This window comes from Nerophis ophidion, linkage group LG03 (assembly GCF_033978795.1).
Source record: "Nerophis ophidion isolate RoL-2023_Sa linkage group LG03, RoL_Noph_v1.0, whole genome shotgun sequence".
NCBI classification, from domain to species: Eukaryota; Metazoa; Chordata; class Actinopteri; order Syngnathiformes; family Syngnathidae; genus Nerophis; species Nerophis ophidion.
Window position 1 is genome coordinate 47,922,875 of NC_084613.1, and position 24,203 is coordinate 47,947,077.

The 24,203-nt window shown below is 43.2% G+C and overlaps 1 protein-coding gene and 1 long non-coding RNA gene across 3 annotated transcripts in view; one reads left to right on the plus strand and one right to left on the minus strand.

Moving 5' to 3' along the window:
* The first annotated feature begins 1,549 nt into the window (after positions 1-1,549).
* On the plus strand, positions 1,550-9,642 carry LOC133548775 (uncharacterized). 2 transcript variants are annotated; one of them, XR_009805953.1, is made up of 3 exons: positions 1,550-1,776; positions 3,211-3,289; positions 9,137-9,642. It is a non-coding gene; the product is annotated as an uncharacterized LOC133548775 (long non-coding RNA). The 2 variants fall into 2 exon arrangements; XR_009805954.1 differs by having other exon boundaries at positions 9,204-9,642.
* A 2,548-nt stretch (positions 9,643-12,190) lies between these two features.
* Positions 12,191-24,203, minus strand: part of plcb2 (phospholipase C, beta 2) — a 77,443-nt gene continuing 65,430 nt past the window's right edge. Inside the window, exon 32 of the mRNA XM_061895439.1 lies at positions 12,191-12,881. Coding sequence (XP_061751423.1) covers positions 12,711-12,881 — 171 coding nt within the window. The 3' untranslated portion in view covers positions 12,191-12,710. The remainder of the gene's footprint in view (positions 12,882-24,203) is intronic.

The window sequence follows — 24,203 nt, forward strand, 5'->3', positions numbered from 1 at the left end:
ATTCCCATCCTTCGACATTATTTGTTTTCTATTTTGTTTCATTATTGGCATTTAGATCTATAATTATCATAACCAACTGCGTCTGAGTGCACTGTGCTTAACTTGTGTTGTCTATAGTTACAGTTTGTTTTTGATTGTATTGATACTTTAGCATTTTTTGTAGGTGTGTAATTTTATGTTTTAAATTATCTTAACTGTTTGCCTGTGGGATCATGCGCAAAATACTTGGTCACTTTGTTTGATTTTTTTTTTAGACAATTTCTTCATTTTTAATGACAGAAAATTTCCTGATCTGTTAGGGTTGTACCTACACAGTGCAGAGACAAAGGCAATGTGCAGGAAAAAGGATCTTTAATACTCGTCACCCTTTAAGGAATCCAGTTGCAAAAGACAAATGCGAAAAAAACATAACACCAGGGGCCTCATGTAACAAGCTTACTTATGCACAAAAACCTGGTTTACGCCCTGTTTTCACAGCAAAGATGAGATGTATCAAGACTGATGTTGGCGTATAAATGTGCGCAGCCTCATGGCTGACATACGCACATTTCTACAAGCTGTGGATACTTTGGCGACACTCAGAGTGTGTTTTTCTGGCTTTGCCAACACTGGATTTTAACAATGTAAAAAAGATTGAGAAAAGGACACATAATTATTTTTTCACCAACGCATTTAATGCTGCATATTCATATTAATGTTTGTGGGGACATTTTTTAATTTATCCAGGCGACCATTTCGCCACCTATTTCTTTCAAAACATGGTTCTGTTACTCTTTGGCAATGTCAGGCGAACAGCAACACTGGGCGGTCTCAGCACACCGGCACTGGAGGATGTCACGTATATGGATGCTTTCCTGGGTTGTAATAATAAACAAAGGTCAAAGTCTTTTGTATCCTTCGTGATATGCTGGCATGTTTACATTTAAACAAATTGCAAGAGTACATAACTTTGTTTGCTAGCACTGAGTGCTGTGCTTTAAACAATTGTCTGTTTTGGCGATGTACATCCGTCTTTTCCCTCACCTTCTTCATGATGCCCAACCTTTTTCTTTTTTTATTTTAGCCTGCAGTTCCCGTAACACACAGATATTTTAACCTGCTGGTGATCGCTCCAAACACTTGTAAGAAGCACCTCCTACTACGATTGGCGCTTACGCGCTTTAGCACAATGCTACTTTCAATATGATTTGCATATTTAAAAGGGGACGTAAACTGATCGTGGTCTGGGCATGTCATGTCAAGCCAACTTGACATGACATGTTGAATGCAATGCAACAAAGAAATCTGCTTGGTTTTGTGCATGCACACTTTTCTGGATTTAAAAATATGTCTATGTGGAGGCAGGTGTGGCCAGCGCTGCCTGCAGGAGCGGAGGTCACCGCCTCTGTCCATGATGTTGAGGACAGAGCACCATCAGACGAGGGGCGTGGTAGTGCTGGCTGCGAGACACAGCTGAACAGGTGATTAAATTTCCCAGGTGGTATGAGTTATCTAATCACCTGTTGTCTTCAACATTAGTGGCCAGGAACAGGGGGAGGAGGACGTTTGGAGAGAGACTGAAAATTATTGGATAGAACCTGTCACTGATGAGTGTGTTCAAAAACATTAAAACTGTTGTACAACTCCGTACGCCTGGCTACTCTGACGGGTGTATTAGTGGAACCGCGAGGCAGCGACTTCTACATTTTTTGTAGGAATGCTGTTACGTCGGTGTCGCACGTTTATGCGGTGGACGTATCCCCAAGATGCGGATGGACGTCCAGAAGCAGTGTGCAGGTAAGAAAGATGATTTATTTCCATAAACAAGCCAAAATACAAAACGGTGCCGATGGCACGGGAAGCTACGGTAAATCTTAGCAAATGTCTAGCCTTAACAGGAACAAGAAACAAATAGAGCCAATCGTCACGTGTTGCAAATAAAACTGCCAGACAGAGGGTGGCGAGAGGCAGGAATAAGTAGCTCACTGATTAGTGACCGGGAGCAGGTGAGCTTCCTGACCGCTAATCAGAGGCAGGTGACAATAATTAGGACCCGTGGCAACAAAGAAAACAAACCAGGGTGCTGAAACAGAACTAAATCAACATCTAAGGAAATACTAAACAAAACAAAACATGATCCAAGCAGTAGATAATGACAAACGCCATGCAACTTAGTTATATGAGGCCCCAGGAAACTGGAAAAAGGCAACAAGAAGTGCAAAAGTAGTATATCTGACATACAAGATACACTCAAAATGCTAAATTAATCAACCAACGTCGTGCTTAAGGACGCCCTGATTAGAGATTACAAACAGCTGCACACTGCAGCCTCCTCATACGGAAGTAAAACCAATTAATTCAACACAAAACTGGAAAAGGGCAAAATAAAAGCTCAGAAAAGACGGACCACGTCATGCAGTGTGCAACAAAACAACACTTTGACAAAGAAAGAGAGAAACAATACTGAACTCAAGAAATATGGTTCTTCGCCATCTCAGTAAAAAGGTAAAAGTGATGTATTTGTGTTATTATTTAAATTTACTGTATTGTGTTGATAATTTTGGCTGCCTAGATTGATGTTATTTATTTTAGGAAATATGAGAAAAAATGTTGCACGTGCTGGTTTTCTTTGTAAGTTTTGGTACTACAGTACCCAATTTGGTACTAATAACTACTGAAAAGAAAGATTGTTCAGAGTCATTTTAGTTTTCCTCTCAAATTTGCATATTGTTTCCTAGTGTTGGAGAAGTGACCTTGGCCGGTTTCAGCCCCCTCAATCCAGATTTAGCTGTGAATCCTTAGGTTAATAAAATGTAGACACAAACTGTTTTTTTGTCTTCAAAACGACACAAGAGCCACGGTTGTCCGTGAAAAGAGCCACGCGCTTGTTACGTTACTTACGTAACTGGAGACGAGAATAGACGTCGATAAATGAACTGGATATACAGTATCTTTAAAACAAAGCATGAGTCACGGCCGCGATCAGCGACCATTTTAATAATTCTGACTTTGAAGTAAAAAAGTTTTGGTTGGAATTTGGATGGAAAACATTTGAAAGACTCAAGCCAAATGCGATCCCTTAAATCAGGAGCACTTTTGAGGGGAGACAGACTGTGTCAGAACCTGTGGAAAAATGGAAAAAGAAGAGCAGAACCAACGCTCAAACACCATAGACAAAAACAACGTAGGCACTTCTATTTTGTGTCCTCTTCCACTGATTTTTTCCTTAAGATGCTTGAGGAAATACTGAGGAACACATGCTATGGTGTCTGTGGAAGAGCAGTTGGATATGCATGGAAGTCCAGATATGGTGAGTCTTTTAAGTTTCTCTTTTTGTTGATGTTAACCACACCAGTTTTTAAGGAATCACGGAACAAGGCTACAAAAACATGCAATTGTGTGATCAAAATAATAGTTTTACCTGCCTTTGTACACACATTCTATGCAGGGAAATGGGCCCCAGTTCTGTAGATCTGTGTTTTTCAACCTTTTTTGAGCCAATGCACATTTTTTGCGTTGAAAAAATCCGGAGGCACACCACCATCAGAAATCATTAAAGAACGAAACTCAGTTGACAGTAAAAAGTCTTTGTCGCAAATGTTGGATATGACTTTAAACCATAACCAAGCATGCATTACTATAGCTCTTGTCTCAAAGGAGGTGTACTGTCACGACCTGTCACATCACACCCTGACTTATTTGAAGTTTGTTGCTGTTTGTTTCCTGTGTCTAGTGTTTTAGTTCTTGTCTTGCACTCCTATTTTGGTTGCTTTTTCTCTTTTTTTTTTGGTATTTTCCTGTAGCAGTTTCATGTCTTTCTTTGAGCGATATTTTCCACATCTACTTTGTGTTTATCCCTCTTCGTGGGGACATTGTCTTGTCATGTTCGGATGTACATTGCGGACGCCATCTTCGCACCACAGTAAGTCTTTGCTGTCGTCCAGCATTCTGTTTTTGTTTACTTAGTAGCCAGTTCAGTTTTAGTTTCGTTCTGCATAGCCCTTCCTAAGCTTCAATGCCTTTTCTTAGGGGCACTTACATTTTGTTTATTTTTTGTTTAAACATTAGATACCTTGGGCTTCACGGTGGCAGAGGGGTTAGTGCGTCTGCCTCACAATACGAAGTTCCTGCAGTCCTGGGTTCAAATCCAGGCTCGGGATCTTCCTGTGTGGAGTTTGCAGGTTCTCCCCGTGAATGTGTGGGTTCCCTCCGGGTACTCCGGCTTCCTCCCACTTCCAAAGACATGCACCTGGGGATAGGTTGATTGGCAACTCTAAACTGGCCCTAGTGTGTGAATGTGAGTGTGAATGTTGTCTGTCTATCTGTGTTGGCCCTGCGATAAGTTAGCGACTTGTCCAGGGTGTACCCCGCCTTCCGCCCGATTGTAGCTGAGATAGGTGCCAGCGCCCCCCGCGACCCTAAAAAAGGGAATAAGCAGTAGAAAATGGATGGATGGATTAGATACCTTTTTACCTGCACGCTGCCTCCCGCTGTTTCCAACATCTACAAAGCAATTAGCTGCCACCTGCTGATATGGAAGAGTATTGCACGGTTATTCTGCCGAGCTCGAGACAGCACCGACACTCAACAACAACACATCATTTGCCGACTATAGTTACTGGTTTGCAAATAATATTTTTACACCAAATAAATGAAATAAGATGATCTCCCACGGCACACCAGACTGTATCAACACGGCACACTAGTGTGCCGCGGCACAGTGGTTGAAAAAACACTGTTGTAGATGACTTCATACCAAAAGCAGGCGGCATTTAGAGTCTGGGTGTGAAGACTCTTCTTCGGCATTGTAATGCCGGTGTGGTTTTCCCGTGGATGCGTCGAAGCAGAACACAGCATAGGTAAGATAAAGGGTATTTAATAACAAAAGTCTATGAACAAAAATACTGGTGTACAGAGAAAAAGTAAACAAAAGACGCTAGCGTGAAAGCTAGGATAAAACAAGGAAAACTAGAACTTGGTACGAGGACACAAAAGAGTAAACAAAACATTTAGCATGAAAGCTAGACAATAAAGTGGCTTGGCGTGAGAGCTAGCGAGAAAATACATACGAATGATGAGAGTCGTCACTGATGCGCGTGGGCAAATTAGGATCCGAGAATGAGTAAACAGAAAAGGTGAGCTTAAATAGGAGGGTGAAAATTAGTAGCAGGTGTGCGGGGCGAGACTAACAGGTGGACTGATGTGTAACCATAGTGATGGACAAAAACAGGAAATAAACGGGTCAGACTGAGAATGAAAAAACAAACACGTGAAGATCTGAGCAGCAGATCGCAACAGTATTCCCCCCCAACAAAAGACAGATACCAGATGTCTTAAAAAACAAACAAAACTTGAACCCCCTCCCCAAAACCAGAAAGTTCACAAACGAAGGGAGGGCGGAGGGAGTCCACGGTGGAGGGTCGCCAGATCGCATGTCCCCGAATCCACCGAGGACACATCATGTGGCGGCGGCGGGTGGAACGCTGCTGCCGAAAAAGTTTTGGCGGGCGACCTCGAAAAGGCCACATTAGTGGCCGCCTCGCAGGATGAGGTGCCCGGCGAGGCGGACGACCCGGGCACGGCCACATCCGTGGCCGACATGGAGGAGGGAGTATCTGGCGAGGAGGATGACCTCGCAGAGGCCACGCCCGTGGTCGACGTGGTGGACGACGCCTCAGCACCGAAATCCCAGCAGGCTTGGAAGCAGCAGACGAGGGTGCGGGGACTGCAGCCAAAGCAGGCCCGAGTGCAGCTGGCGAGGATGATGCGGGTGCTGCAGCCGAAGAAGGCGTCGGAGGCGGCCTGGGAGCCGCAGGAGTCGTCGGAGGCGGCCTGGGAGCCGCAGGAGTCGTCGGAGGCGGCCTGGGAGCCGCAGGAGTCGTCATCGACGTGAATGCAGGCGTAGTCGTCGGTGGTGCTGGTGTGGGTTCCAGCCCCGTCGTCGACGCTGGTGTGGGCTCCAGCCCCGTCGTCGGCGCTGGTGTGGGCTCCAGCCCCGTCGTCGGCGCTGGTGTGGGCTCCAGCCCCGTCGTCGGCGCTGGTGTGGGCTCCAGCCCCGTCGTCGGCGCTGGTGTGGGCTCCAGCCCCGTCGTCGGCGCTGGTGTGGGCTCCAGCCCCGTCGACACAGGTGAAGGTTCCAGCCCCGTCGTCGACGTAGGTGCCGGAGTGGGCTCCAGCTCTGGAGCTGGTGCTGGAGTGGGCTCCAGCTCTGGAGCTGGTGCTGGAGTGGGCTCCAGCTCTGGAGCTGGTGCTGGAGTCGGCTCCAGCTTTGGAGCTGGTGCTGGAGTCGGCTCCAGCTTTGGAGCTGTTGCTGGAGTGAGATCCAGGTTAAAGTCTGTAATTGGTATGAGAACCAGTTCTGGGTCGGAGGCTGGTGTGAGAACCAGGCTAACATCAGTTTCTGGTGCGAGAACCAGACTAGAGTTCAAAACTGGTGCGAGAACCAGGCCCGAAAAAGCTGCTGGTGTGTGAACCAGGCGAGAGTCGAATTCTGGCGTGAAAACCAGGTTAGTGTCATGTGCTGGTGTGAGAACCAGACTGGGAGCAGGTGTCGGCTTCAGCCGAGGAGCAGGTGTCGGCTTCAGCCGAGGAGCAGGTGTCGGCTTCAGCCGAGGAGCAGGTGTCGGCTTCAGCCGAGGAGCAGGTGTCGGCTTCAGCCGAGGAGCAGGTGTCGGCTTCAGCCGAGGAGCAGGAGTCGGCTTCAGCCGAGGAGCAGGAGTCGGCTTCAGCCGAGGAGCAGGAGTCGGCTTCAGCCGAGGAGCAGGAGTCGGCTTCAGCCGAGGAGCAGGCACAGGGGTCTGCCGAGGAGAACTAGGGGACTGGCTGTGAGCAGGACTAGGACTATGATGAGTGATAAGACAAACACTAGGACTCGGGCAAGGATTTGAGAGAGGACCAGGACTTACAATCACACTAGTGCTTTGAGAAGGGCTTGGGCAACGACCAGGACTTACAGTCATACCAGGGCTTGGGCAAGAACTAGGACAAACGGTCAAACTAGGGCTTGGGCAAGGACTGGGACTAACAATCAAACTGGTGCTCGGGCAAGGACTAGGACAAAGACTAGGACTTACAGTAACACTGGGGCTCGGACAAGAACTTGGGTAAGGACTAGGGTTCGGACTAAGACCACGAGGGGAATCAGTACTAATATTACAAAGGCAAGAAACAAGACTCGGGACCGGACTCGAAACAGGACTCGGACTACGGATCAGTCTACGAGTGGAACTAGGACTACGACGACTACGAGAAAGACTAGGACTACAACTAGAATCAGAACGGAAACTCGGACCAGGACTTGGACTACGACTCAGTCTACAAGTCGGTCTACGAGTAGGACTAGAGCATGGGCTACGAAGAAGGCTGGGACTCGAACTCTGAGAGAGACTGTGACTAAAACTAGAACTAGGGCACAGATGGAACACAGGTGGAGGAGGTCTAAGAGGGCGTGACTTGACCGGGGAGAACACAGGTGGAGGAGGTCTACTAGGAGGAGCTAAGCGTTTAGCGGGCCGAAAAACAGGTAAAGGTGGCCTACATGGAGGTTTTTGTTTAGCAGTTTTAAGAACAGGTAGCGTCTGCCCTACCTCCGCAACACAGCTATAGGCCATAGCCCCCCCCTCCAGACGGGAATCCCAGACCCGTTCCCTGTGGTCAGGGACTGACCATAAGGGAGGGTGGTGGGAGGTTTGTAGGCGGGCAGACCCCTCCCCTCTATATTGTCCAGAGTGTCCCTTTGAAAAGGGAGAAAAAACCTTGGACTTGGGCAGAGAATGAGGTTTAAACGGTGGGTTAGAAGAAAAACTAGGTGACTGAGGTTGACTAGAATAATAAGAAAAAATATCCTGATACTTTTGTATCTTATTATTAATGTTATTGTCATTTGAAAATGGCTGAGAAAACGAATCTTCCCCAAAAAATTCCTTGTTGATGACATCATCGGAAGACGGGTTTGCGTTACCGGGGGGCGTCGACGAAATGACGTCATCTGCGCGGGACACAAGTTGGGAATTTGCCCAGTCGGTAAAACTGTTAGCAAAGTGTGTTATTGGGTCCCCAAACAATGGTGTAGGGGTTTTGTGTGCTGACTGTAGGTTGCTGTGTTCGTGAGGAGGGAGACATGGAGTGGGCAAGTCACTGTCGCCCGACGAAGCCATACTTCGCGGCTTCCGCCTACGCGGACGAGCGCGAGCGCTGCGGGAGGGAAACTCACCGCTCCCGGAAGCATCGATCGGAACCAGTTTTCCCTCCAGGTCCCACATCATGCTTTCGTCTGGATTGCATCGGAGAGTTTCAGCCTCCATCGCTCGGAATACCCTCCATGTGCCTTCGTCGAAGGTCTCCTCGTGGTTGCCAGACGCGGAAAAACCTTTTAATGCTCGGATCCTACTGTGAAGACTCTTCTTCGGCATTGTAATGCCGGTGTGGTTTTCCCGTGGATGCGTCGAAGCAGAACACAGCATAGGTAAGATAAAGGGTATTTAATAACAAAAGTCTATGAACAAAAATACTGGTGTACAGAGAAAAAGTAAACAAAAGACGCTAGCGTGAAAGCTAGGATAAAACAAGGAAAACTAGAACTTGGTACGAGGACACAAAAGAGTAAACAAAACATTTAGCATGAAAGCTAGACAATAAAGTGGCTTGGCGTGAGAGCTAGCGAGAAAATACATACGAATGATGAGAGTCGTCACTGATGCGCGTGGGCAAATTAGGATCCGAGAATGAGTAAACAGAAAAGGTGAGCTTAAATAGGAGGGTGAAAATTAGTAGCAGGTGTGCGGGGCGAGACTAACAGGTGGACTGATGTGTAACCATAGTGATGGACAAAAACAGGAAATAAACGGGTCAGACTGAGAATGAAAAAACAAACACGTGAAGATCTGAGCAGCAGATCGCAACACTGGGGATGGAAAGGGCTATGTTCCAAGTACAGTTATTTAACTACAGATTACTCCAAAATGTAATGATATTATTGGAAATGACTGGGTGATTTAAATACATAAATAGTTGGTTATTCGGACGCTAAGGGTTCTGTAAGCAAATTCAATAATACTGTTCAGTCTATCTTCCCCCACCATTTGCATGCTGTTTTCCTGGCTGCACAACAATCCATGTGTAAAAATGTGCTTCCTCCTCTAATTGGCTTGCTTTCCAGCAACGTGTGTCAGCGTGTGGTCACTTGTTGACCGGTCCAAACCCTTTCTTGTGCCACCTCCCACCAGCTGGTATGAGATGAGTTATCGGGGAGCTTCCTTCTGTAAATCAATGAGCCCAATGATTCACCGTTTCAACGCTCGAGGACTTCACGGTTCATCTGGGTTGTGCAAGAGGTGGCGGTACTCTCGGGGACAAGCTGTGTCTCCCACACGAGGCTGTCGACAGCTTTGATCCAATTTTAAATGTCAGTCAAGTCAGTGGATCGGGAGGAAGATTTTACCAATGAAAGAGAACAACAGGAAGTAAGGGAACACTCCAGATTGCTTGGGTTGTTGAGTCAAAGAAAAAGCTGTGTTTATTGCAAAAACCCATTCTGGTGTGTGTCGGCACTTGAAGAAGTACGTGGCTCTCATTGTCGAGAACATTGGCGGGTTACTGTAATTCAATGTACCATGTGTGGGGCTGAGATCTGCTGAGAACAATTTACAAGTGACAGCAAGAGGTAATGATTTCATCCCTGTTAGTTGGTTTGGCTGTTGGCTACCTATACACAACAAGGACAGAACCATTTTGCCATGAATCGTTGTGATTGGTGGAACATGTAAATAGCAAAAAGACATTAAATCTATCTGCATATCACAATAAAAATGCGCAATGTATTGTTGAAAAATAATACAATCTTTTTTTATTTTTTGATAATACTTATGTGAAGTCCTCTTGTCACTGAAAATACTAAAACACCACTGCTGTTTGTTTGAACCGTAAAATGTTTCGAATTTAATTTGTAATTGTGTCTAAATCTCATCACACTTGTCTAAAAAGTACATTTGTGCTTTTCTGGGTTTAGTGTAATTACAGCTTATTCACACGTGATGTTGATGCCTGTTTTACCAGCGGTTCCGGCGTCATGGGCGGGCCTCGGTGGGGCCAGGCCCGCTGAAGGGATGAGAACTTATGTTCCTATGCGTGTTCGTTTAATCTCTAATAAAGCTCACCAAGCCGCTGTAAATTTTCAGATCCACTATTTTATATTTCCAAAGTAATTGTTTGAAGGAAAGAAATACAATTCCCTCATTGCCACACACAGGGAAAGGGAGACATCCTGCTTACTCTGGCTCGAGGCAATATGTCTGTCTTCTCCTTCTCAAAAAAGTCTAATAAACTTTACCAAAGGGAGGTTGGGTTGTCAATGTCCCACCTGACTCCGGTTTCCATTATAACTGCTCCTCCGCAGGCTTATGTTGATAATTATTGCTGCTTGCAAATACCTCACACCCTTATTTCATGCCTGTATATGTATGTTTTTTTAAAACTAACCATTCACAGTAATACCTAATTATATAGTATAATACCTACTGTATATGGTAGTTAGCATGCAGAAATATGAGGGGAAGATCAATATACAAATGGTATTAGGTGTTCGTGTATGCTAGAAATATTTGTGGTTGGCTTAAAAATATTCCAATCCTTCAATCCTTCCTTTCACACTACATAGGTCATGTGAACAAAGCCTATGATCAACTTCAGTGTCATCCTTTGCGTCAGATGAGTTAGAGTAAACATGAACCCATCACGCCTCACCTCAGTGTGCCCAACTTGCTCCATAAGTTCTCCATTCAGTTTTTGGTCCCAAAGTCTGTAGCTGTTTATGCCAGCTTCATATTGTAGTCTCAGTCTCTTTTTTAGATGGGTCATTATCAAAATAGTACTTTGGATCCCTTTTTGGCAACCAAGAGTACATTGACTTGATGAAAACATCCGAACGCTTTATAAATATGTGATATGTATATGAACAAGGAACAGTTAATGTTGTATGTAGCTTTTAAACAAGAAATAGGTTTTTATCACATCATCATTGGATATTGCGACAAAGTTACTGTAATTTAACCTGGTCCTCTCCAAGGTTTTTCATTGTCATCCCAATGGGTTGAGTTTTTCCTTGCCCTGATGTGGGATCTGAACCAAGGAAGTCTTTGTGGCTTGTACAGCCCTTTGAGACACTTGTGATTTAGGGCTATATAAATAAACGTTAATTGATGTTTCAGCAATAAATACATGTTTTTTATCACAATGCATTGTTTAAATTAGGGATGTCCGAGGGCCTCTATTTTATTGGCCCTCGGCATACAGTAAGTCCCCGCTTAGTCGTGGTTCTGCATTCAGACACCCAAATATTTACAACATTTTTACTATCTGCTGTAAATTAGTAATTGTAAATTAGACACTTTTTAGGGTGACTTAACCCTTTGGGACATAAGTGACACCAGGACAGTAAAGGCCCCTGGGAATTACAAGTACATAAAAATATTTGGATTTACATCACATTCCTAATATCATCATCATCATCATCATCAACCTCAGTCCTAAATACAATGTCATGTTTTCATTTTTATTTTAACCCTTTAATTGACCATTTGAACCAATGATGTATTTTTGTTGTTGATAGATGTGCATAACATGAGTTATCATCCATATATTGCTAGGGTACTGGGGTAAACATTAGGCCTGAATATACATAAGATTAGTAATAAACTAATTTTGATGTGTAATTGTATTGTTATTTTTACTGTGTCAGACTCTAAACCTAAAAGCTGTTTAATATGATGGGTCAAAAAAGTCCCCATTGACTACCATTACAACTACAATTTGTTTAACCGCATAACCATTACAGTCTTCACAATTGGCTAAATAAACAAAAAATGTCAATAGTATTGGCCACTATAGAAGACGTAACCAATCAGAGCACACTCTTCACTGCCGTGGCCACTGATTGGCTCATCCTCAGACAGCATTAACATATAAAATTTATGGAAATAATGTGACTAAAAAGGTGTTGTTTCATATCAAGAGGGCTCTCATAATGTTGAAAAACTTCTTTGGAAGGTGGTAAACAGGTGTTTTATGCCCCATCTATGCAAATACAAGACTTATAATTAAGAGTTCTACTTTGCGGAAATTAATTTATCGCGATCATGTTTGAAACCAATTAACATCGGTAAACAAAGGACAACTGTACACACTTTAATCATGCATTTTCTAAATTCAGGGTTTAATTTTGGAAAAAAATATGAATCCAAATGACTTTCATACATCCTTACCTCCCTGAGGACTTTTTCATCCTGGCGAATTTACCTTGGCTTAAATTAATTCTTAGTGTATTGTTACTATCCGAGAGGAATCAAAACAAAACCATTAACTTGAACATGAAAAAAAAACCTTGGGAAAAAGTAATTCCAATCGGAGTAACACAACCAACGTTATGGCCAAAAATAAAGCACAAATGTACCTGAAAGGACAAAAAAAAAGTCCCCGATATACAATATAAGGGTTAACTAAAAAAGAGTTTTGGTTTGTTACACAAAACAATTCACAAAATATTTCCCTGATGCCTTGTTGTGTACATGCATGTTTTGTGAGTACAATAGTGCAAATGTGTGATGAGGACCAACTCTATGTGTGATGCTAAACCTGAAACACATCATATTAACTCCTAATACAGAAAAAATATACGGCACCACAAACATGTTGACTTTTGAGCTCAACCAAAAAAAAGGGGCAGCTTTAAGAAAAATCTAGCCCAAAAAGACATCTCCATAGAAGTTGGCACCCTCTGCTTTATCGTTGGCCGCCTGGTCGATGAGTTCAGGAAAGTGAAGGCCGACACAGGCGTTAACACCTTTCCTTACTTCAGCTGACAGACACTTCATTTTATCTTCATGCTCCTTCAGAGCCTCCTGATTAAGCTGCAGAGACACAAATGGAGGTTAAATGTTAAACAAAAGGGCAGGCTGACAATTTGCTAGTTTCTTTACAGGATCCTTTGACACGTCAAGTTAAGTATTTTCAAGCACTCTGAGCTCAAGGTCTATTCGGGGTCCAGGTCATGGTAACATAAAGGATTAATAATATTACAAGGCTGGCATAAGAAGGAGGTGAGGGAGCCAGAGTAAACAAATGGTGGCAAAATAAAGGAAAACGGACGTAGAAACAAAAGAAAAGCGCTGGACAGAAAATACAATTAAATTCAAGAAATGAATAATAACTGTCACGTGAGATCATGACACACTGAAATCTATGCAATATCAAACACCTGAAAATCAAGGCCAAAAATATGATCTTTTTTATCTGAGATTTTAGCTAACATTACCAAAGAAAAAGGTTGCATGGTGGACCAGTTGTTTGCATGTTGACCTCACAGTTTGTTGGAGCTAGGTTCCAAAAACATTTCATTTAATGGAGACTCAGAAGTGTCCATAATGTGAGTGTAAATTGTTGTTTGTTTATGTGTTTCATGTTTTGGCTGTACCCCGCCCTGCGCCTGAAGTTGGGATAAGCTCCAACTCAACCATTGCCCTAAGAGGACAACATACAATATGGACAGTAGTGGATTGGAGAGGAAACAAATGTTGCCTCTTTGGGGTGTGCCCAAATGTTGCAGTGTCTTGTCAACCAAGAGAGCCCCACTGCATCCAGAGCCTTAAGTAACTCCGGGCCGATCTCATCCTCCCCCGGTCTTACCACCGAAGAGCTTTTTAACTACCTCAGCAACCTGAGCCCCAGAAATAGGAGGGCCCACCACAGATTCCCATGGCACTGCTTCCTCTTAGGAAGACGTGTTTTGTAGGATTGAGGAGGTCTTCGAAGTATTCCCTCCACCGATCCACAACATCTGCAGTCGAAGTCACCAGAACTCCATCCTCACCATACAGAGTGTGAGAAGTACACTGCTTCCCTTTCCTGAGGCAGCGGATGGTGTTCCAGGATCGCTTCGAATCCGTCCGGAAGTCGTTTTCCATGGATTCCACAAACTCCTCCCATGTCTGAGTTTTTGCCTCCGCGACCGCTGAAGCCGCAAACCGCTTGGCCTGTCGGTACCTGTCCGCTGCCTCTGGAGTCCCATAAGCTAAAAGAACCCGATTGGACTCTTTCTTCATCTTGACGGCATCCCTCACCGCTGCCAGCGGGTTCTAGGATTATTGCCACGACAGGCACCAACTACATTGGGGCCACAGCTCCAATCAGCCGCCTCGACAATAGAGGTGCGGAACATGGTCCACTCGGACTCAATGTCCAGCGCCTCCCTCGTGACATGTTCTAAGTTTTTCCTGTGGTGGGAATCGAAATATTTTCTGACAGGAGACTCTACTAGACGTTCCCAGCATACCCTCACAATACTTCTGGGCCTGCCAGGACTGTCCGGCATCCTCCCCCACCATTGCAGCCAACTGGGACCGGTAGAAAGCTATGCCCCTCGCTTCATCCGAGTGTCCAAAACACAATAAAAAAACAAAAAAAAAAACGCTTGTTTTTGGCTTTTTTTAATTTTTTTTACCTGCAGTAGGATTATGATAATTCTTCATCTAAATCAGAAGATATAAACATCCCATCTTTTGGCATCCCAATGACAGCAGACATTGGAAAGCAAGTGATTGTTTTATTATGTTTCTATATCTTGTCTAGCTCTTAGCAATACTGCTGCATGACGCTTATGCATGATGCACACGTGTGTTGTGATACGTCTGTGAAATTATTATGCCACGTATGCTTAATATTAGCTAAATATGTAAATATTACATGTAATTATGAATATGCCTGGTACTACATTACATACATACGTACAGTGTGTACATAAAACGATGATGGAGACTTTTGGATGTTCTTTAGAGCACTTCATAGGCGAAATAGAGCGACTCCCATTGGCTCCATTGTAAGCTGACTTTTGCTAACATGTATTCATGAGTTAGAATGCATAAAAACATTATAAACAGGTGTGCTTGTCTCATGTAAGGATTGTGAATGATAGAGGAAAAAAGTGCAGATCCCCTTTAAATAGGGCAGTTTACACGCAGGCTTAGTAGATTACACGCAAGACACTCACTATTGTAGTACACACATTTTATAATTATGTAATAGTTTGCACACGCTGTTTAGCATGTGGTATTTGGGTCTTAATACAAACCTCGTTTCCATATGAGTTGAGAAATTGTATTAGATGTAAATATAAACAGAATACAATGATTTGCAAATCATTTTCAACCCATATTTAATGTTCAAACTGAAAAACATTTTTTTTTTGCAAATAATCATTAACTTTAGAATTTGATGCCAGCAACATGTGACAAAAAAGTTGGGAAAGGTGGGAATAAATACTGATAAAGTTTAGGAATGCTCATCAAACACTTATTTGGAACATCCCATAGCTGTGGAGGCTAATTGGGAACAGGTGGGTGCCATGATTGGGTATAAAAACAACTTCCCAAAAAATGCTCAGTCTTTCACAAGAAAGGATGGGGCGAGGTACACCCCTTTGTCCACAACTGTGTGAACAAATAGTCAAACAGTTTGAGAAGAACGTTTCTCAAAGTGCAATTGCAAGAAATTTTGGGATTTCAACATCTACGGTCCATAAAATCATCAAAAGGTTCAGAAAATCTGGAGAAATAACTCAAAGTAAGCGGCATGGCCGGAAAACAACATTGAATGACCGTGACCTTCAACCCCTCAGACTGCACTGTATCAAAAACCGACATCAATCTCTAAAGGATATCACTACATGGGCTCAGGAATAGTTCAGAAAACCAATGTCACTAAATACAGTTCATCGCTACATCTGTAAGTGCAAGTTAAAGCTCTACTATGTTAAGCGAAAGCCATTTATCAACAACATCCAGAAACGCTGCCGGCTTCTTTGGGCCCGAAATCATCAAAGATGGACTGATGCAAAGTGGAAAAGTATTCTGTGGTCTGACGAGTCCACATTTCAAATTGTTTTTGGAAACATTCGACATCGTGTCATCCGGACCAAAGGGGAAGCAAACCATCCAGACTGATATCGACGCAAAGTTCAAAAGCCAGCATCTGTGATGGTATGGGGGTGCATTAGTGCACAAGGCATGGGTAACTTACACATCTGTGAAGGCACCATTAATGCTGAAAGGTACATACAGGTTTTTGAACAACATATGCTGCCATCTAAGCGTCGCCTTTTTCATGGACGCCCCTGCTTATGCCAGCAAGACAATGCCAAGCCACATTCAGCACGTGTTACAACAGCGTGGATTTGTAAAAAAAGAGTGCGGGTACTTTCCTGGCCCGCCTGCAGTCCAGATCTGTCTTCCATCGAAAATGTGTGGCGCATTATGAAGCGTAAAATACGACAGTGGAGACCCCGGACTGTTGAACGACTGAAGCGCTGTATAAAACAAGAATGGGAAAGAATTCCACTTTCAAAGCTTCAACAATTAGTTTCCTCAGTTCCCAAACATTTATTGAGTGATGTTAAACGAAAAGGTGATGTAACACAGTGGTGAACATGCCCTTTCCCAACTACTTTGGCACGTGTTGCAGCCATGAAATTCTAAGTTCATTATTATTTGCAAAAAAATAATTAAGTGTATGAGTTTGAACATCAAATATCTTGTCTTTGTAGTGCATTCATCTGAATATGGGTGGAAAAGGATTTGCAAATCATTGTATTTCGTTTATATTTACATCTAACACAATTTCCCAACTCATATGGAAACGGGGTTTGTAGATCGGGCCCTCTATCTAATAGCTTAGCTTGGGAACATCTTGGGGTCACCCGGGAGGAGCTGGACAAAATAACTGGTGGAAGTGTTGGTTTCTTTGCTAAAGCTGCTGCCCCCTTAACAAGACCTTGGATAAGCAAAAAAAAAAAGGATAGATAAATTCTTCTACCGGTATATTTTTTTAATACTGTTTGTCCTCATTAGGGAGACGAGTGGGCTTGAGCTGATCCCAGCTTACGTCATGTTCTGACCTGTACTAGTCATCAGCCAATCACACAACAATTCACACTTAGATTCACTCTTACAATTAAAGAACTCCAATTAACGTGTTGTTTTATCAGAAAAATGTTCCTTTAATCCTGCGTTCAATATAAACATGGTATCTAATAATTAGCTCCATGAGGTACAGTCGTACTGTATAAGTGTAGAATACAGTATACCCTTAGATTACTATTTGTGCAGTTTATCTCTTCAGTCTCATTTGAATTGTTCTAAACCAGTACAAGTGTCCATCTGGCCTTTACACCTCATTGTCTAAAACCACCCAATGCTTGCTGTTTAACAAAAGATACACGATTCAAAACAAAGCTCTGACATTGTTCACGCCTTTACTTTCTCAATCACTCAAACCCAATGTGTCAATCACTCAAACCCAATGTCTCACATTGCAACAACCACACATGACCCCACATCACCCCACTTGTACAAACCCTGTTTCCATATGAGTTGGGAAATTGTGTTAGATGTAAATATAAACGGAATGCAATGATTTTCAAATCATTTTCAACCCATATTCCTTTTTTTTTGCAAATAATCATTAATTTTAGAATTTGATGCCAGCAACACGTGACAAAAATTTGGTAAAGGTGGCAATAAATACTGATAAAGTTGAGGAATGCTCATCAAACACCTACATGGAACATCCCACAGGTGTGCAGGCTAATTGAGTACAGGTGGGTGCCATGATTGGGTATAAAAGCAGCTTCCATGAAATGCTAAGTAATTCACAAACAAGGATGGGGTGAGGGTCACCACTTTGTAAGCAAATTGTCGAACAGTTTTAGAACAACATTTCTCAACGAGCTATTACAAGGAATTTGGGGATTTTTACCATCTACGGTCCGTAAAATCATCAAAAAGTTCAGAGAATATGGAGAAATTAAACTGCACGTAAGCGATGATATTACGGACTTTTGATCCCTCAGGCTGTACTACATCAAAAACCCACATCAGTGTGTAAAGGATATCAGCACATGGGCTCAGGAATACTTCATAAAACCACTGTCAGTAACTACAGTTGGTCGCTACATCTGTAAGTGCAAGTTAAAACTCTGTTATGCAAAGCTAAACCCATTTATTAACAATATCCTGAAACGCCGCTGGCTTGGCTGGGCCCGAACTCACCTAAGATGGAGTGATGCAAAGTGGAAAGTTGTTCTGTGGTCTGACGAGTCCACATTTCAAATATATTTGTAAACAGAGGACGTGGTGTCCTCCAGAACAAAGAGAAAAATAACCATTTGGATTGTTATAGGCGCAAAGTTCAAAAGCCAGCATCTGTGATGGTATGAGGGTGTATTAGTGCCCAAGGCATGGGTAACTTACACATCTGTGAAGGCACCATTAATGCTGAATACAGGTTTTGGAGCAACACATGTTGTCATCCAAGCAACGTTATTTCAGCAAGACAAGTGTTACAACAGCGTGACTTCGTAAAAAAAAGAGTCCTTGTACTTTCCTGGCCCGCCTGCATTCCAGACCTGTCTCCCATCGAAAATATGTGGCGCATTATGAAGCATAAAATACGACAGCGGAGACCCCGGACTGTTGAACGACTGAAGCTCTACATAAAACAAGAATGGGAAAGAATTCCACTTTCAAAGCTTCAACAATTAGTTTCCTTAGTTCCCAAACATTTATTGAGTGATGTTAAACGAAAAGGTGATGTAACACAGTGGTGAACATGCCCTTTCCCAACTACTTTGGCACGTGTTGCAGCCATGAAATTCTAAGTTCATTATTATTTGCAAAAAAAAAAAATAAAGTTTATGAGTTTGAACATCAAATATCTTGTCTTTGTAGCATATTCAATTGAATATGGCTTGAAAAGGATTTGCAAATCATTGTATTCCGTTTATATTTACATCTAAAACAATTTCCCAACTCATATGGAAACGGGGTTTGTAATTGATGCCCTAGTTTATATTGTGAATATGCATTTATGTCAGTGGGTTGCATTGTGAGAGTTCAAATCTCACAGTGTCGTTGGAATAAGAAAAAAGCCACCCCACACAATGTGGTTTTAGATGTGTGGGCTTTTTATTGTGTGAATGAAAATGCAACATTTCAAGGTGGGTGTATGCAAATATGCTATGCGTAAAAAGGCAAAAGCATGTCAGCGTGTACCTCAGAGCTATTCAACTGGCAGGCTTAGAATGACACCATACAAACATTTTGCAGCAAATCCCTAAAAAGCACTAGAGTGCTCCAGTTATATAAAGAACCTGTTATATAGAGAAACCTGGACACATTGTAGACACATTGGTAGATCCTTGCATTGACATTTTAACCTCGCTATAGCTAGAGGAATATTTTCCACCAAAAGATTCGCATACTGCTGCTCAGTGCTCCCTTTACCTACCAGGGTGTGGAACATGGGAATGGGTCAAAGGCACAGACGAAATTTCACCACACCTAGTGTGTGTGACAATCATTGGAACTTTAACTTAAAGCAAACCGAAATGCACCGTGAGTCTCACCCTCTATTCACTTTGTTTCAAATAGACACATATAGGACCTGATTTTACTGTACTGAAGGTTTACATGTACTAAAACATGTGCAAACTTGATAGCACACGCAAATCTGATCTACTAAACGTGTGCAAAGTGGATTGTGTCTGTTAATGGCCTACTGAAACCCACCACTACCAACCACGCAGTCTGATAGTTTATATATCAAAGATGAAATATTAACATTGCAACACATGCCAATACGGCCTTTTTAGTTTACTAAATTGCAATTTTAAATTTCCCGCGAGTTTCTTGTTGAAAACGTCGCGGAATGATGACGCGTACGCGTGACGTCACGGACTGTTAGGAAGTATTAGCGCTGCACCACTCGCAGCTAAAAGTCGTCTGCTTTAACCGCATGATTACACAGTATTTTGGACATCTGTGTTGCTGAATCTTTTGCAATGTGTTCATTTAATAATGGAGACTATAAAAAACAATGCTGTTGGTGGAAAGCGGTGGATTGCAGCTGTCTTTAGTACCGAGACACAGCCGGTGTTTCTTTGTTTGTTATGTAGCTTCAACACAGAGCGGTCAAGCGAACATGTTTCTCTACGTCAACCAGCATGTTTTTGGATGGGAAAATTGTGATATATATCTTACCGGAGACATCAGTGGGTTATTCGTCGTCCTGCAGCAGCTGTTTAAAAGGCAGCTGTGACGCTTGGCTCCTCGGCTTCTCCCTGAGACACTGCGTGTTCACAGCAGCCATCTGACCTCGAGGTATGTCTTTACAATATTTTAAAATCTCACAAAAAAAATATTAAAACAATAAGCAGATAAGGGATCTTCCAGAATTATCCTAGTAAATGTGTCTAATTACATCTGAAACGTTCACTTTGCCGCCGCTTGGAGCCGTCGCTTTTTTTTTTTTTTCCCCAGTCCTTCACTATCAATATACTAATTCAACAAATCTTTCATCCTCGCTCAAATCAATGGGGAAATTGTCCATTTCTCAGTCCGCATTGCTCTTACTGATGGTGGCTCCCATTATAAACAATGTGAATTTGTGTGGAGGCCTTTAACTCGTGACGTCACGCGCACATACTTTCGGTAAAGGCAGGGCTTTTCCAAAAGTTGCAAACTTTATCGTCGATGTTCTCTACTAAATCCTTTCAGCAAAAATATGGCAATATCGCAAAATGATCAAGTATGACACAAAGAATGGACCTGCTATTCCCGTTTAAATAAGAAAATCTCATTTCAGTAGGCCTTTAAGTGAGCAGAATAAGGCGGTCGATCCATTTTGTGTCTCTGTCTTTATTAATATGCAAACTATATGCTGACCATCAAAACACCCTAAATAGTGGGAGGAGAAGATGCAAATAAAATTATTTAGCATACACAGTGTGATTCATCAACATTTTTCACAATTTTGTGATCACTCTTTTGTGTTTTATTTAGCACGTGTCAGAAGGACGTGCGTCCCACGCACGGCTGCAGGATCAGTGCTCACGCTGCAAAGTCAAAACGATTGTGTGTGTGTGTGTGTGTGTGTGTGTGTGTGTGTGTGTGTGTGTGTGTCAACATTTTGGATGGTCAGAAATAAAAAAAAATCTTACAAATATCGTCTATTTAGCAAAATAATTTTATAATTTTGTAGCTGCAACCGTATCTAAGGGGTTGATTAAAATAAATTTGATTGATGCATTTTGGTGTCCTTTTGTATATTTTTATATATGTTCGTTCTTTTTTTTCCCATGTAGAATATATATTATTAAAAGATTTCTTCTATTAAAAAAAACCACGTAACTTTAAGTGTGAATTTTTTTGCATCGTCAGAGGCAGCCACCCTCTCATGAGTGCACCTTTGGGCATAAAAAATAAAACTAGTGTCAATGTAGATGCACTCCACGACTGCTTCAAAAATATCAATATCAAGTGGTACATATCTCCTGCACATCTGAAAATATAGCAAAACGCAGCAGGTAGGTACACACAAAATCCTCATTTAAAGAAGGCGGTCTGCACTGCTTTGCAATTGTGCACACAGTGTTAGTAAAACAAATGCAACACGCTCACTATAGTACACGCAATTTTATGGATTGCACACTGTTTAGGGGGTGTTGTGTGCTAATCTGAATTTTCCTTTTTCATTTCTGTTTTTGTCTGCACACCATGTTCACTCTGTCTCTCGTCCACAGTATGGAGTGCAGCTGGCGCAGGGCAGCAGCACACACCTGATGTTGACTAGGGTCAGCCTATTTAACCTGGCTGCTGACGGCCTGTGAGCGCCGGAACTTTGTCAACTGCTTACTACACACCCATGTGTCATTTGTCTCGCCAGCAGACTCTCTAGTTCATCTTGTGCATCATCTCAGGTTTGCCTGTATTAATCTAGCCTAGTGTAGTGCCTTTATTTTGTATCTAGTTTTTTCTGTTCAACTTCTTTTTTTCTGTTTAACTTTTTTCGGTAACAGTTCGAGATGCCACCTCAGTAGAAGCATTTAAGTCTCTCCTTAAAACTAATTTGTATACTCTAGCCTTTAAATAGATTCCCTTTTTAGACCAGTTGGTCTGCCGTTTCTTTTCTTTTTCTCCTATGTCCCACTCTCCCTTGTGGATGGGGTCTGGTCCAATGGCCATGGATGAAGTACTGGCTGTCCAGAGTCTGGAACTTGTCACAGTATCATGTTAGACCCGCTCGACATCCATTGCTTTCGGTCCCCTATAGGCGGGGGGGTTGCCCACATATGTGGTCCTCTCCAAGGTTCTCATAGTCATCATTGTCACCGACGTCCCACTGTGTGTGAGTTTTCCTTGCCCTTATGTGGGCCTACCGAGGATGTCATAGTGATTTGTGTTGTGGTTTGTGCAGCCCTTTGAGGCACTAGTGATTTGATTGAAGTATTTTTCCTAGCCTCGTCTAGCGCTTTTATTTTGTACTTTGTTTCTCTGTTTTACTTTTTTTCGTTTAGTATTATTCCTAGCCTTGTCTAGCGCTTTTGGTTTAGTGTTGGTAATTTATCGTTGTAGTTTTACATGGTGTGTTTTTGTGCTTCCACCATCGCCTTTGTTTTGATACGTCATCTTTCCTCCAAAATAAAAGGAAGAACACTTCTCCACTTCTCCACAAACAAAACGTCTCTGCATCCTTAGGATCCACCGCACCAGTTCATAACATGTTGTTTGGATTTGAGTAAATCAGGCCCATAGTATCTTATTTGTTTTTGATGGTGAGACAAGGTGTCAGGAACGAGACAAAGCCAGAGTAGACAAATGTGTGTCCATAACACACGCTCAGGTTAACTTATGGTTTCATTGGACAAAACTCAAACAACTCTGCCACAAACATTGAACACTCGGGTCCAAACGTGAGGCGTTCCTCAAGGCACATTTTAAGTCCTCTCTGTTAGTGCAGATACATACTATCATTTATCTAAGTAAGGTGTTGCTGTACCTTATTTACTTAGTATGCAGTCAGTAGTCATTTGTTCAACTTATTTGGTTGTATTAGTAGTGTTCCTAAAAGTTCCATCTTAGGTCCCGTCAGAGTTTGTTTGTGACGAACCCCAAGATGCAGAGAAGGAGGCAGGCATTGAATAAGAAAACGTAATTTAATGTCCAAAATAAAAGGTACAAAACACAAACCAGGAACTGGGTATAGCCAAAACTGAAAACAGGAACCAGCAAACAGAAAAACTGGAAACAGCTAATGGCTAACAAGAAAACACAAAACAAAAGAGCTAGGAAAAAGCTAACTACAAATAGCCAACAGGAACAGCTTACTGCTACGATGACAAGGACAAATAGTAGCACGACAGGTACTAGCTGTAACAATGACATTGACACGACAAGTCAAAATGACAATGATCCAGCAACTGACTGGAGGACAAAAACAGGCTCAAATAGAAGCGGGCTGATTGACATCAGGTGTGGCCAGGTGCCAAACAGCCGCAGCTGAGGCAAAACAGCGCACAGGGAAAAAAACAGAAAACAGACAAAATAAGAGCGCTGACAGGAACTAAAAACAGGAAATACTGAACACAGAAGAAACCAAGACAAATGCAGAGGAAAAAACTAAAACACAAGCAAACTGTTAGGAGAAAGCCTGACAGTAGCCCCCCCTCCCATAACGGATACCAGACGTTTTACGAACCCCCCCCCCCCCCAGAAAAAAAACAGTCCAAAGTCAAGGGAGGGTGGAGGGAAGACCAGGCGGTGAGCCGCCAGGCCGAGTGTCCCCGCACCCAGCAGGGAATAGTCAAGTGGCGACAGCGAATAGAACGCCGCTGCAATTTGCGAGGCGGTCGCCCATGAAACGATCACCTCAGTGGCCGACAAGAGTATGGTGGCGCCCAGAGCTGGCCCACCGGACAGGATGGTGGCGCCCCCTGCTACTGGCCCACCGAAAAGGATGGTGGCGCCCCATACTGCTGGCCCACCGGAGAGGATGGTGGCGCCCTCTGCTGCTGGCCCACCGGAGAGGATGGTGGTGGCCCCTGCTGCTAGCCTATCGAAGTGCGTGGTGGAGTCTGCTGGCCCACCAGAGTGCGTGGTGGAGTCTGCTGGCTCACCGGAGTGCGTGGTGGAGTCTGCATGCTCACCGGAGTGCGTGGTGGAGTCTGCTGGCTCACCGGAGTGCGTGGTGGCGTCTGTTGGCCCACCTTAGTGCGTGGTGGCGTCTGGTGGCCCACCAGAGTGCTAAGTGCCGTCTGCTGGCCCACAGGAGTGTGTGGTGACACCGTAGGTTGCAGACCCACCGGATGTGATGGCACTGTAGGTTGCAGACCCACCGGAGGTGAT